A 13,600-nucleotide genomic window follows, 5' to 3' on the forward strand; every position below is an offset into this window, starting at 1 on the left:
AGGTAATGGTTTTACATGTGGTGGCCACAGACAGTTGCTCTCTTCTTCTTCTCTAGTTTTGTGTTCTGCTAGTGTCCTTGTCACTACTGGTAGCATGAGGCGGTACCTGCAGCCCAATCAGGCTGCACAGGTAGTCCAGCTCCTCCAGGATGGCACATCTAAACGTGCAGTCGCAAGATGGTTTGCTGTGTCTCCCAGCACAGTCTCAAGAGCATGGAGGAGATACCAGGAGACCAACTGTTAGATGAGGAGAGCTGGACAGGGCCGTAGAAGGGCATCAACCCAGCAGTAGGACCGCCTTTTTGTGAGGAGGAACAGGAGGAGCACTTCCAGAGCCCTACAACATGACCTCCAGCAGCTACTGGTGTGCATGTTTCTGACCAAACTGTCTGAAACAGACTCCATGAGGATGGCATGAGGGCCTCCAGTTGGACCTGTAGCCATGCACTGCTGTCTGAAATAATCATTATCAAATGTAATCATATATAAACATGACAAAATTCCATCATTGCCACAACCCATTCTAGCATTATGGTGTACTGCAGTTCTGCATATGGTTTGTCTAGGTGGTGTTGCCGTATCCCAGCAGAACCAGCTCACAGGCGTATTCAACTATCATTAATGTCTTTACTATGTTTTAATTGTCAGATAGACCACTTTAAGTCATTAATGTCATTAACATTTTGCCCCTCAATGTTGAATCTATGGCAATGGCCTGAGGTGGAATCCAGGCAAAGTGTATCAGTATACCTGTTTTGTTATAAATGTGTGTAAGGATCCCCAATCACAGTTAAATGCTATTTTGGTGTTTTCAGTTCTCAGACAGAGAGGAAGTAAACTCCTTTTTCATATTTTTCAAAACCAGGGTTACAAAATGCTCTAAAGTTATAACATCCATAAAAGCTTTGATTAATAAATAACTTCAACAGATACATATTATTGCCATATTGTGTCAGTGTCCTGTGTGCTAAAACCTAAATCATTTTATCATATTACAGTTGAGTACATCACCATTATAGTACAGAAAAGTCTGTCCTGAAAACAACTGTAGGTTGCTGTAAAGGTACCATCACCTGTCCCAGAGTCACCTTGCACATCTGCACTGATTTCATTACTTAATCACCTTTGACAGCGCTATCCACAGGGCCTGCTATTTGCTGGAGCTGAAGTCATATATATAGTCATATATGTGTCATCCAGGAACAGCTATGTGAAATATGCGTGGTAGTGGTAAGCACTTCTCGGCACTCACCTGACAGGTTTGTGGCATTTTGTCAAACAAAAGGGTGCAAAAAATATCTGATACAGAGAGCAAGCATGGTGAGATATGCCTCCAAAATTAGTAGCTCCTGACACTGCACGTTGATGCCCCCTATAGGAAACCAGATGCAATGGATCAATGTTTTAAGTTGATAGTCTGATAATCATAAGGCAAAAAGGTAAATAAAATAAAAAAAACATCTTGACACAAAACATACTAACATCACTTTTTTTTATTCCAGTTCATCTAAACATTACATATGTTAATCCTACTGTAATTATATGACAATGTTAAAGAATACTTGAAATTCCATCTTGCAAAAAGACACTATCATAAGACCTGAGGGATCAGATGGTGACATCAGAGAGAAAGCAGCATAAGAGGAGTGTGAGCGAAGTCTTTGGTGGAGAGTTGAGACACATTCACTTTAAAGGTTCTGTATGTAACTTTCACCAGGAGTGGATAGCAGCTCCGACCTATGCCACTGTACCAACTCCAATTCAGCAAATGCAAACCCCAGCCCTGCGGTTCACAGCGGGACTCAGGGCAGTAGTAAGGGCAGTCCAGGATCAGACACCTGGCGTCTTGGTCTTGCTCTGGATAAATTCAAATTGCTGAAGGGCACTGAGTTAAGTCTGTCTCCAATGGGCTGCCACTACAAAATGCATAGAGGCCTCTTCGTTGTGATGGGGGCTGGTCGTTTGTGATGGCGACGATGGTGGACTCCCTTTATTAGCTAACACTGGCTAGTGTTGCCCTGTAATGGAGCTTAAGAGAAGCCAGGCACTAGAATATTGCACATAATTTCACACCTTTTGGTTGTTTTCTTAAAAAAAAAAAAGCCAAAGTCCTTTCTCCAGAAGGCCACATGTTGTTATAGAATGAAATCATTGACATCTAGTTTATTGTCCAAAAGAAGAGGCACTGAAGTTGGAGCCCACCAACTGTTGTAGCTCGTAAATGCGCTCACCAGCTGTGGCTATCAGGGTGTGATCTCACTCTGAATAAAGGCTAAATTCTAGCACTGTAAATTAGTTTCATACATGAAACAAACAAACACATTAAAAGTTTCATTTTCACAGCAGCAATATGAACAAAGCAACCTGAGATAATAGAGCCCACATTGGCAGCCATGTGAAGTTAGTGGATATTAACATACCGGCTGGCTTACAGTGAGTGCCAGCTGAATAGCAAAGAGGAGACGGCTTTCCTCCAGGAAATTACGCTGATGGTGTTCGCAATGACACATAATTAGGCTAAAAAGAGTGAATTTAGTTTACACGGTCCTCGGCGCAGAGTTTTCCCTGCTGAAGGGAGCAAAAAAGTAATTTGGTGCATAGTCTTGAGTCAGTTCAGTCAAGCATTCAGCTGTCTGCATGGCTTTGTCATCATCATCATCATCATTTAGAGCACATTTACCCCCACTGTGCCCAAACTTCTGATTTAGTCCGATTATAAGATAAAATACTTCTCAACACAGTATACTCACAAAACAACACGTATATGACAGCAGTTAATATATTAAAATACATGATGATAGTTGAGATAAAACTATAAAAACAGGCTTATACTTACAGACATAGACAGACATATACTTAAAATAATATATTCCAAATCTTCATATTACATTTTTAGGAATATCTCTCTTCAATCCCTTGAAGATTCCTCTGGATCACACATAGTAACATATTTTGCATTTAGACAAGTACAGGAAAATTTTATCTGAATGTAAACACTGGACACTGGAAATACATATTGATAATGAAATCCCGGCTGTGGCTCACGTAGTAATAACATTCTGTAACACATCTTTTCCCCCCATGCTTCAATCTACCCAATCATACAAAAAAGAAACTAAAACAGAATTAGGGCTGGCTCAAATGCCTTAAAGCTTCAAAATGTCAATCGTTGCCATGGTAATCAATGTCCAAATCAGTATAGTATGCTTCGATTTTCTTTTTTACCACTAAAACAGTGGGGGAAATTGAAAGGAAGTGGCAAGTATCCGACGCAAATGAGGCCAGTGTTCTTAGCGCAGTCATCGACCCCTTCTTCAAGCATTAAAATTGCAGTAAGAGAAGGAAAACAATAGGTGAGATGAACTGCGGATGCCACCTGTAGCGAAGCACTTGATTTGCATCTAGTGATGAGACTCAACCCGCGGCGTTTCGAGCTATACTAACTTACAGAAACATTGCTTGAAATAGTCCACCTTCCACCTTCTCTATGACTTTCTTTGTAACACACATAAGCAGCTGCACAAAGTCCTACTCAAGTCGACTACTTAGTTGATTGGCATATATGAATATGATTGATTACGGTTATCCCCCTAAGGTCCCATCGCATCCCATCTACGCTTCAAATATTCGCCGGTAATAATCACTTGAGCTTCAAAGCTCCGCAAATGGTATTTGGGACAGCCCTAAACAGAACAGACTTCCCGTAGAGTGTTTCAACAACCCATAGTAAACAGTTCATAGATAAAACACGCACACTCTGAAAGCTAAATGAAGGCAGTATGATGCTAGAAGGCAGTTTCCACAGTATGAATGTCAACGTTCAGTTACAGTACTAAACACTGACACTATTTAGGATACTATCATTAAAAACAACAAGGCAAGAGAGGATAATGCCTGTCATACAGTATAAAAAGCTTCCACCATCATGTCATGTTAGATACATTTGAAACTCACATATAGGGTGGTGGAGCAGAGTTAACAGGGGTGTCACACATGATGATGGGAATCAGCACAGTGAGGTCGGGGGCAGCTCTGATGCTGAGTTTCACCTATAGGAGACAAGAAAACATTGACAGAGCTTGCATCAATTGGTACCAACCATGTCATATATGCTAGCTTGTCAGGAAGGGGGCTAGTTAATGCTCCAAAGTAGGGCTAAATTTTGGAAAGGGATAACTGGCATAGCCATATTCAAAGGAGTTCTCTGACCTCTCAACTCAGGATATCTGCATAAAAATGGTTTCTATGGGTACCCAAGGGTCTCTCCTTTACAGACATACCCACTTTATGCTAATCCAAGGCAGTGTTTTGGCAAGAATCATGCAGTTTTGTTTAATGAATGTTATTTTTGCCTATTCTAAAAATGGTATATTACTATATTTCTGCATATTGGGGTCACTTAACAGTCTCAGAAAAGCATAAATTGGGTATGACTGAAAAGCTGAGACGCCCAATTGTATTTATGTGTGATGATGTTACTTCTCAAATTAGTCACTTCATCATAGTAAGATCATTTTTATGTCTATTGTGACCTCTACAAAAATCAAAAGTCTCATGAGCCTTAACAACCAAAAACTAGAGACTTCAGACATTCAGAGGCTTTCCTTGGTATATGAACAATAAGGGAGTTTCTCTCATACCCCTTTTCCACCAAATTAGCTCTGGTTCTTGAAGTGGTTCAGCTCAGGACTCGTGGAACCTTGCTACTATCTAGAGAACCAGCCCACGTTTCCACCAGCTTTGAACAGAACCATTGTAATCAGAGATGTGTCATCAATAGAGGGCGTTGCACAATGGAAATAAACAGTAATAGCAAGATTTGTTCCACTATTACAGATACTGTATTTGTTTTCATCCAAAAAACAAGCATGGACCAACTATTAATCAGCACACTGCATGCTCTCATGACATGCCAACCGATCTTCATGGTTGGCACTCCAGGTCAAGGAAACCTATTTGTTGGTTCTGGGAACCAACTTTTCCAGTTCCAAACCAATTTATTTTTGGTCAAAATGCTCTGAATGGTTGAAAATTTGGTGCGGAAACCAGGAAGGATCCTGCTCCATGTTGGTGGAGAAGGGGTAATCTCAATACCCAGAACAGAAGTGCTACCATCCAGTCGCCAAATAAAATGATTACAGAAATCTCCAAATGTTTGTGAGACTGAATCACAGCATGGATTTTTCAATGGTGTTCCTCAAGGTTTTTATGTCTCTAAGATATACTATGGCCATATGGGGCAGCTGTAACTCAGAGGTAGAGTGGAAAAAGTATCCTTGGGCAAGATACTGAACCCCAAATTTCTCCCGATGGCTGTTCCATCGGTGTGTGAGGGCGTGTGAATGGTTACTGCGTAGCAGATTGCACCCTGTGTGGTCACCTCGGCCACCAGTGTGTGAATGGGTGAATGTGACATGTAGTGTAAAAGTGTTTTGAGTGGTCGAAAGACTCGAAAAGCACTATACAAGTGCAGGTCCATTTACCATGCAGGATTTTACCGAAAAACTACTTATAGACTCAGAAGTCAATGACCACTTCTGACCCAAAGTGTGTGGCCGTGTATTTTATTGCAGAGACTCTCCTCTCTGCCTGTGCTTTCGTATTTTCTTCCTGTGATCAGTGCACGAGACGTTTATGGGCATGTACCTTCACAGCGCACAGGTAAAGTGGGGGCTTTATAAAAAACGTAGCGACCAGGTGCCAGACTGTTAGCAGCGGGCATCCAAGAGACACAGTGCCGAAAGAAATGCAAATACAGTGAGGCGAAATGGCAAATGAGAGTAAATCTGGGGTTGGCTTCTAGTTTCACTCACGCAACAATCCTGCGTAGTATACCTTTAATGTGGCAGTGTGGCGGGATTTTTGACCATTGTTATCAATTTTCAAGTGATCCAAAATAATTCAATTGTGCACAAAATTCATGGGACAAATGATATCAACCCAAAAATTGCTGCAACAACCAATGAGACATTGGAATGGCCATCGTATACTTATATCATAATGTCCTAAGCCCCTATACACTCTCAACTTTAACACAGTTTATTACTATGACAACTAAAACTTGACACAGAGCTGAGCTGCATCTCAAATTAATCTTCCAGTTACCAGCTTTCAGATGATGTTTACTACTTCTATGTGACACACACTGTTGACCTGCCATCTCCCCCGAAACATCCAGTCCCCCATTGAAAAAAAAGACAAAATAGGTCTATGGTGGGTCTAAGAGGACTGAAGAACCAGTGAGTAATCCAAGTTCCGATCCACTGAAAATCAATAACATATATACTAACTAACATGAGGTTTAGATGTATTAAAAGTAGCAAATGAAATCTCTCTGAACAACTGAGTCAAACTGACTCAAACAGACATGCATGATTTCTCCCATCATCTTATACTGTAGCTCTGCACTCAACAGACCACCAGTCAGTCGTTGGCACCAACCTCTATCAAGTAATCGACGTCTAGCATACTGCAGTTTGAGATGGTGAGATATGCAGACGAGGGAATGGTGAGCATGATCTCAGTGCGCACGTCAGTAGTGTGAGCGCTGACGGGTTGTCCAGTCACAGACGCCAGGTTTTTGAGAATCCTCCTCCTCGCGACCTTGCTGCGGTCGTAGTAAACCTGTTTCTGTTGCAGTGACACCTTCGGAGTAGCTGTTCGAGAGGAAGCGTTGCTAAACTCGCAGATTATTTTCACAGTTTCACCTGAAGGAAGAGCAGACACAGTGTTTGGATGTGGTTATTTTAGGGACATTTTCTTAACATCAAAATATTGATTATTTCTTTTTGGGGAAGATTAGATGGAAACAGCACCAGGGATGAATGCTTTCTTCTCTGCACTGGCTGTCACTGTGATAGGACCTGAAGCACACCACAGGCAGCACAGTGTCATGTTGTTGGAGCCTGAGAGAGGAGCCTGCAGACAAACAACACAGGGACAGCGGTGCAACAGACAAAGTGAGCGATGTAAATGCATCCACGTGACCGTAGACCGTAGGATATAGTGTCCCTTTAAAGGTTGAGAAAATTATCCTGTTCTTAAGCTTCATAAACTACTACACTCTTTGATCAGCCAGAAAATGCATTAATACAAAGCTGAAACAGTGGCTTTTTTTTTGATACCATGAAAAGCTGACTTTATGGAGATATGCGGTTCTAAAGCGGGATTTATACTTGTGTGTCAGCTCTGTGCAGAGTCTGTACTGTAGCCTACGCCGTTGTGAGCATTTATACTTGTGCGGTGGTGCATCTGTGTCACTCTGCAGTTACACCTCCAAAACACTCAGGGTTTACGTGAAGTGCTGTAAAGTTAAGTTGATTCAAAACACACATTAAACATGGCTTAACAGTTTAAATTAGGCTTCACTATAACTCGCAGCAATCACAGACAAGCATTTGTCTTTTTCTCGACACATTTTCCCCACAAATACAACATGCTAATGTTTTTAGCACAAGCCTATGGCATTTTACATTGTAAATTAGCTTAGCAGCTAGCGGACTTTTCCTTTACTCAAATGAAGCCAGGGACTACGCAAAATTTATCAAAGGTAACCTTACAAAATTCAGTTGCATCACAGCTCACAAGGTTCACCGACAAAACAACTGTCTCATACTTAACACGTTTTCCAAACAAATATAACATCCATCCATCCATCCATTTTCATCTGCTTATTCGGGGCCGGGCCAGACATCCCTCTCCCCAGCAACAATTTCCAGCTCCTCCTGGGGGACCTCAAGGCGTTCCCAGGCCAGACAAGATATGTAATCCCTCCAGCGTGTTCTGGGTCTGCCCCGGGGCCTCCTACCAGTGGGACGTGCCCGGGACACCTCCAGCGGGAGGCGCCCAGGAGTCATCCTGATCAGATGCCCGAACCACCTCAACTGACCCCTTTCGACGCGAAGGAGCAGCAGCTCTACTCCGAGCTCCCTCCGGATGTCCGAGCTCCTTACCCTATCTCTAAGGCTGGGCCCAGCCACCCCATGGAGGAAACTCATTTCCACCGCTTGTATCCGCGATCTCATTCTTTCAGTCACTACCCAGAGTTCATGACCATAGGTGAGGGTTGGGATATAGATGGACCAGTAAATTGAAAGCTTTGCTTTCCGGATCAGCTCCCTCTTCACCACGACGGACCAGCGCAGTGCCCGCATCACTGCAGAAGCTGCACCGACCCGCCGATCCACCTCACACTCCATTCTACACTCACTCGTGAACACAACCCCAAGATACTTGAACTCCCTCGCCTGGCAAAAAATACAACACATATTTACATAAGTAAATTATACTGTTAAAAATTATATACTTATACTTCAGTTAGCTCTGAATGCAAGACTGTGTGGTACTGACAATTTCACTTAAGTAAAGGATCTTACATGTTGAATGTTCCTTAAATCATGTGTTCAATCAAATGACCAAACAACAAGCCTGGGGCCAAGCAGTATTCCATTTAAAGAGAAACTGTACATTCTACACAGGGAGTGGCAAGATAATGGGGGGTAGTTAGGGCCCTGGGGCCCCCTGGCATGTTAATATGGCATGGATCACTTACCCGCAGCTCTGGCTGGTTGGTATTAAAGCGGTTTGCAAAATTTAACTCTGTCACAAAGTCCTTGGCCATATGCCACGGTCTGTTGATGCCCACTGTCAAAGTGTACAATACCTTTCCATGAACCCCATGGAAGGTGGAGGGGAAGTCTCTGCAATGATGCAAGAATATTAATTAAACAAGGAAATGGGAATAGTTAAGATTCTGATGCAACCACTGCAACCATTTTGGACTAAGATAAAGGTAATAAACAATCTCAGATGTCAAAGGGAACTATCTTAAAGTGATCACATGGTAGACAACATTATTGATGCTCCCTGGGTTTAGTAATCAGTCTTGCTTCTAAATCAAGATTACATGTTATGATGATGAGTGCACATCATTGTATCTTTATCTAAGGTAGCATGTGACCCCTCTGGAGTTACAGAAACAAGGAAAACAACAACAACACACTGGATATGGAAAGAGCTCATATCATACACACCCCTGTGGGAGAAGACATGAAATTGGATACACATGCGTGCCAGGCTGAAGTTTTGTTGTTCCACCCACAGCTGCAAGGGGAAGATAAACTCAGTGACTTTACTGAACAATGACTGATTGTTTGCAAACTTTTCATGCACATGAACGGCCTAAGGGAGCGCATACCTCCCTCTTGTTGCACGAGGACGCTCTTCAAGTCAAAGAAGTCCACTTTTGCTGAGTAGACTTTCCGTTGTCTTCTCCGCTTCCTCCCTCCCCCTCCACCGGAGGACCAGTGGACATCCGCCGCCCCTTTCAGTCTCATCGTTATGGAATTGATCTTGATCTCCTTTGTGACGTCGAAGGAGATGTGTCCCGTTATCAGGTCGCCACTGGAGACAGTTTTCCTCTCACTCAAATTGTTGAAGTTGATGGTGAAATTCTTGATCGTCTGCTGGAACATCGTTGAGACTTTAAAGAAAAAGAGTCTACTGAAGATAAAATAATCTAGTTTTATAAAAGCAAAAGATTCCCCAAGTTAAAACGGTCAATTTGGTTAAATGCAAACGAGTACGCATCACTTATATAAGTATTAAATGGCAAAAACACTGCAACACACAGCTGACAACAAAATGTGGAATTTACGGTAGTGCGCATGCGCAGAACATGCCTCAGGACCAGCCCTGATTTGGGGCGGAGCCAGAGCCCGAGGGGACTGCTGAGCAGACTGTGAAGTAATGTCAGAGCAGTGTGGCAAAGTACATTTACTCGAGTACTACTCGAGTAGGGGAGACCGGGGTTGGTTGTCACACTTCTTGCTATGAGTTGCTCATCATCTAAACATCTTTCAATAGTCATTCCTACATTAAATGAAAGCTTAAGGTCTTGGCTTGAAATGGGTATCCCTTGCATTTGTACCCCCTTCAAGAAGAAGAAGAAGAAACAATTAATAAAGACTCTAAAAGATGTGCAACTTTTTTAATTTATTAAGCTAGAAATACCAAATAAGTTTTGAAATAAATACCTCCTCATCAATGCCCATTAAGTTTAAACCATGATTTTGAACCAGGAGATTGTTTGTTTGAATTATCCTCTGTAAGGAAAGAACAATGAAGGAATTTCTATCCATCCATCCATTCTCATAACCGCTTATTCTCTTGAGGGTCGCGGGGGGGGTGGCTGGAGCCTATCCCAGCTGTCATTGGGTGAGAGGCAGGGTACACCCTGGACAGGTTGCCAGACTATAGCAGGGCTGACACATAGAGACAGACAACTATTCACATCTACGGGCAGGGTTCAACGCTAAGGTTTTTTTTCACTTGCCCAGTCGGGCAAGTTGGTCAGAGATCTACTTGCCCGAAGTCAGTTTTTACTTGCCCTGTAAAAATTGTTTAATTTAAGCAGCTATCAAATAACAAAGACTGCAGTTATTTTTATGTTATGTAATCTTTATTCACACTGTATTTATTAATTAAAACAACATATGTCATGTATTGTAGCTTAATTCCTACACAAAAATGACAGTGTCAGGGCTTAAAGTGAAAAATTTGTCAATCGTTCTCCGTCTATAATTTTGCGCCCTACTTGAGCCATGCCCACCTCTATTTATTTTTCACCCCTCTCTCCAGTTCTGCTGTATTAACACCGGGTTTAATATATTTTGCTTCCATCTCTCTGCCCTGCTCTACTCTACTTCAACGCTACTTAGCTCTCTCTCTACTCTACCAGTAGACTACCACATCCACCTGTTGCACAAAACGCACACAGCAGTGTTTCCCCTAGGATGGAGTTGTAGCAGCGGAGGTGAAGCACACGCATGAAAAATAATTTTCACATGCGTGAAACTTTTTTGTATGCTTGCAAAGCACAGCCTGCTGGGATGTTTCTATGTATCTACTGGCACCAGAAGGGCTCTTTAGGACTAAGTACATACAGTACATGTGTGCACAGTAATGAGCAGGTGAAATGTCTGTCTAGCTTACATATGAGGTGTCTCAAGATTTAGGAACATACAATTTTATTGAATATAATAAAAGTAAAAAGTCACATGACATGCTGCTGTTTTGTGCTATGACCTATTTAAGTGTTGGAAGTTGTTATTTACGTGACAACGCCTGAACGCAACACAAGCTTAGCATGAGTGCCGTGCTACGCGCACAGACAAACACAGCGTGTTTGTCTGTGCCCGACCGTGAGTTTTACTTGCCCCGGGCAATCGGGCAATCCTTATTGTTGAGCCCTGACGGGTAATTTAGAGTCACCAATTAACCTGCATATCTTTGGACTGTGGGAGGAAGCCGAAGTACCTGGAGAAAACCCACGCTGACATATGGAGAACATGCAAACTCCACACAAAAGAGCTCCCTCCTAGGATTGAACCAGGAACCCTCTTGCTGTGAGGCGACAGTGCTAACCACTACATCACCATGCCGCCCAAAGCTGAAAAGAAAAGATCTAGCGTTTATTAAAGCCTAACACATTACTCTGACCCATAGAAATTGCAGAATATCTCCTCTCCTCAATGTTTTGTGTGTGTTCCAAAATGACCACTGCAAAATGAGCAGGAAGTCCCCAGCCAACATTTGTATGTGGGCTGAAAAATGGGCCCTATGGGATTGTTCATGGTTATATTGGCCCCATGCCAATTGCCCACATGGGTGGGTTTACCTAAATGGGCCTCAGATAAGATGCCCAATGTGGGCCCATACCCACTTGGTACCCAAGTAGCCCTAGCATAACTGTGTGGGTCCCACTTGGGAAAAGCCATCGATGTGGGCAATTGGCATGGAAACAATACGGAACCCATGGACAATCCCATATTGGGCCCATTTTTCAACCCATTTACTACCCACATGGGCCCCACATACAAATGCTGGCTGGGTCAGGCCAACTGTTTGCTATCAACATAGTGTCACAGCGCCCTCTACTGTTGCTGTAATGAGCACCGTGACAACCATCCTGGTATCCCCTACTAATTTGAGGTTCCTCTACTTTATTTAAATATTTTCTTTTCTGGTACTTTACCCAGGAGACTCAGGTCCTTTGGAGCACAGGGGGACTCTATTGAACTCCAATGGAGTGGTTTGCTGGGGCAGCAGCATCTCGGACAGCTGACAGGATATAATTTTTTTCCTCTTTACCCTTTTATTGTAAATCTGTATCTTTTATTACAATTTCATTTTAATTGCTCTGTTTTTTTTCATACAAATATTTGAAGTTGTTTTGGAGGCTAAGATAATGTTATCAATTGAGTATTAAATAGCAGCAGACTGGTTGCTCAAGACAGAAAATCCTTGACCTTAATGGTTAAGGTAGGCCGATGGGAAACTTTTTTTTCTTCTGGTAGTATATTAGAATCCCTCCACTCATAACTTTATGTCTGATGAAAAACTGGTAACTTGGGTGTTTTCTACAGGAGTGTGTCGGGACAGAGACCGAAGGCAAATGTATTTGCTCTGCAGGGTATTCATCTGATGACATGAATGAATATGATTTGTTTCTTGCTTTCTTTCTTCATCTGTCATAAACACAAAAAGTAATATTCCTCATGCTCTGGCCTGAGGGTAGTGCCTAGTGTGCTTCTAAATTTCTGAATCATTTCATATCAACACAAACATTATTTTTCAAACATTATGCCTTTTTATGAAAACTGTGGTAGATTTGGAATATCACAAACCATATGGTGTTCTGACTGGGATGTTTTTATCCAACAAACATTTCTAAATCATGATCTGTTGATAATGATTATGACAAGAAGACAGATTGTACGACATTTGAAAAACATACTATTACCATTAAAGTTGTTCAAAGACTTTGGTGACACATTTTCATATTTCCAAAGAAATGTATTTTTACCCACAAGGATGGTATGGCTCTAAATGATCATGATCAAAATGTTGGTGTTTGAAATGAAAGTCCAGATACTGGCGTAGACAGTGAACTCCCAAAGCACTTCATGCTGGAGGCTGAAACAACAGAGATTTTGCTGCTCAAAAGACATAGCTGACGGAAAACCAAGAGGATTCTGTGTATCAGTGTTGCCAAATTCAACACTGAAGAGGGTTCAGCTAAACTGCTGGCTCCTGTGCCTTGCAATGAGTCAGGACAATGGACTTTAATTTACCTTTGATTTAAAAAAAAAAAAAAAAAAAAAAAAAAGTGTTCTCATTGTGTTGTGGTTTAAGAATGGAGCGTTGGGTTTGTTCGCCTGAATACACTCACTTCTTGATCTGTCCAGGTTTTGAGATATCTGTCTCTAGATGTGTTCTATTACCCCAGTAAAATAGAGGTGAATGAAATTTAATTTGTAGTGTGCACAGAATTGGAAAATACATTTAACAACTCTAGCAGCCTTATCTTAAAAATATTTTCAAAATAATGTCCCTGTTACTTAAACTCAACTCAAACTTTATTTGTATAGCTCCTTGCAGGTTATAGTTAAAAGTGCTGACTGACAGGGTCGATAATAAGACAAGTGTTGACCATAACAACATAAAAAACATTTCAGTCAGGAACACTTTAGTCAAAGAAAACTTTATTTCCAGTATTATATTTGGCAGTATGGCTCTGTTCTGGGGCCTCTCTGCCTTT

General features: G+C 41.9%; 1 protein-coding gene across 1 annotated transcript; it reads right to left on the reverse strand.

Annotated features, from left to right (window-relative positions):
• Positions 1-2,090: 2,090 nt before the first annotated feature.
• Positions 2,091-9,681, reverse strand: LOC126394130 (arrestin domain-containing protein 3-like). Its single transcript, XM_050050767.1, has 6 exons — positions 9,197-9,681; positions 9,033-9,102; positions 8,552-8,699; positions 6,816-6,918; positions 6,442-6,707; positions 2,091-4,049 (listed from the first exon to the last, which is right to left on the reverse strand). Exons 1-6 carry the CDS (start codon positions 9,471-9,473, stop codon positions 3,951-3,953), a joined length of 963 nt encoding a protein of 320 aa, XP_049906724.1. The 5' UTR covers positions 9,474-9,681; the 3' UTR covers positions 2,091-3,950.
• Between the last annotated feature and the right edge of the window lie 3,919 nt (positions 9,682-13,600).

Source organism: Epinephelus moara, chromosome 8 (genome assembly GCF_006386435.1).
Source record: "Epinephelus moara isolate mb chromosome 8, YSFRI_EMoa_1.0, whole genome shotgun sequence".
In the NCBI taxonomy this organism is placed as follows: domain Eukaryota; kingdom Metazoa; phylum Chordata; class Actinopteri; order Perciformes; family Serranidae; genus Epinephelus; species Epinephelus moara.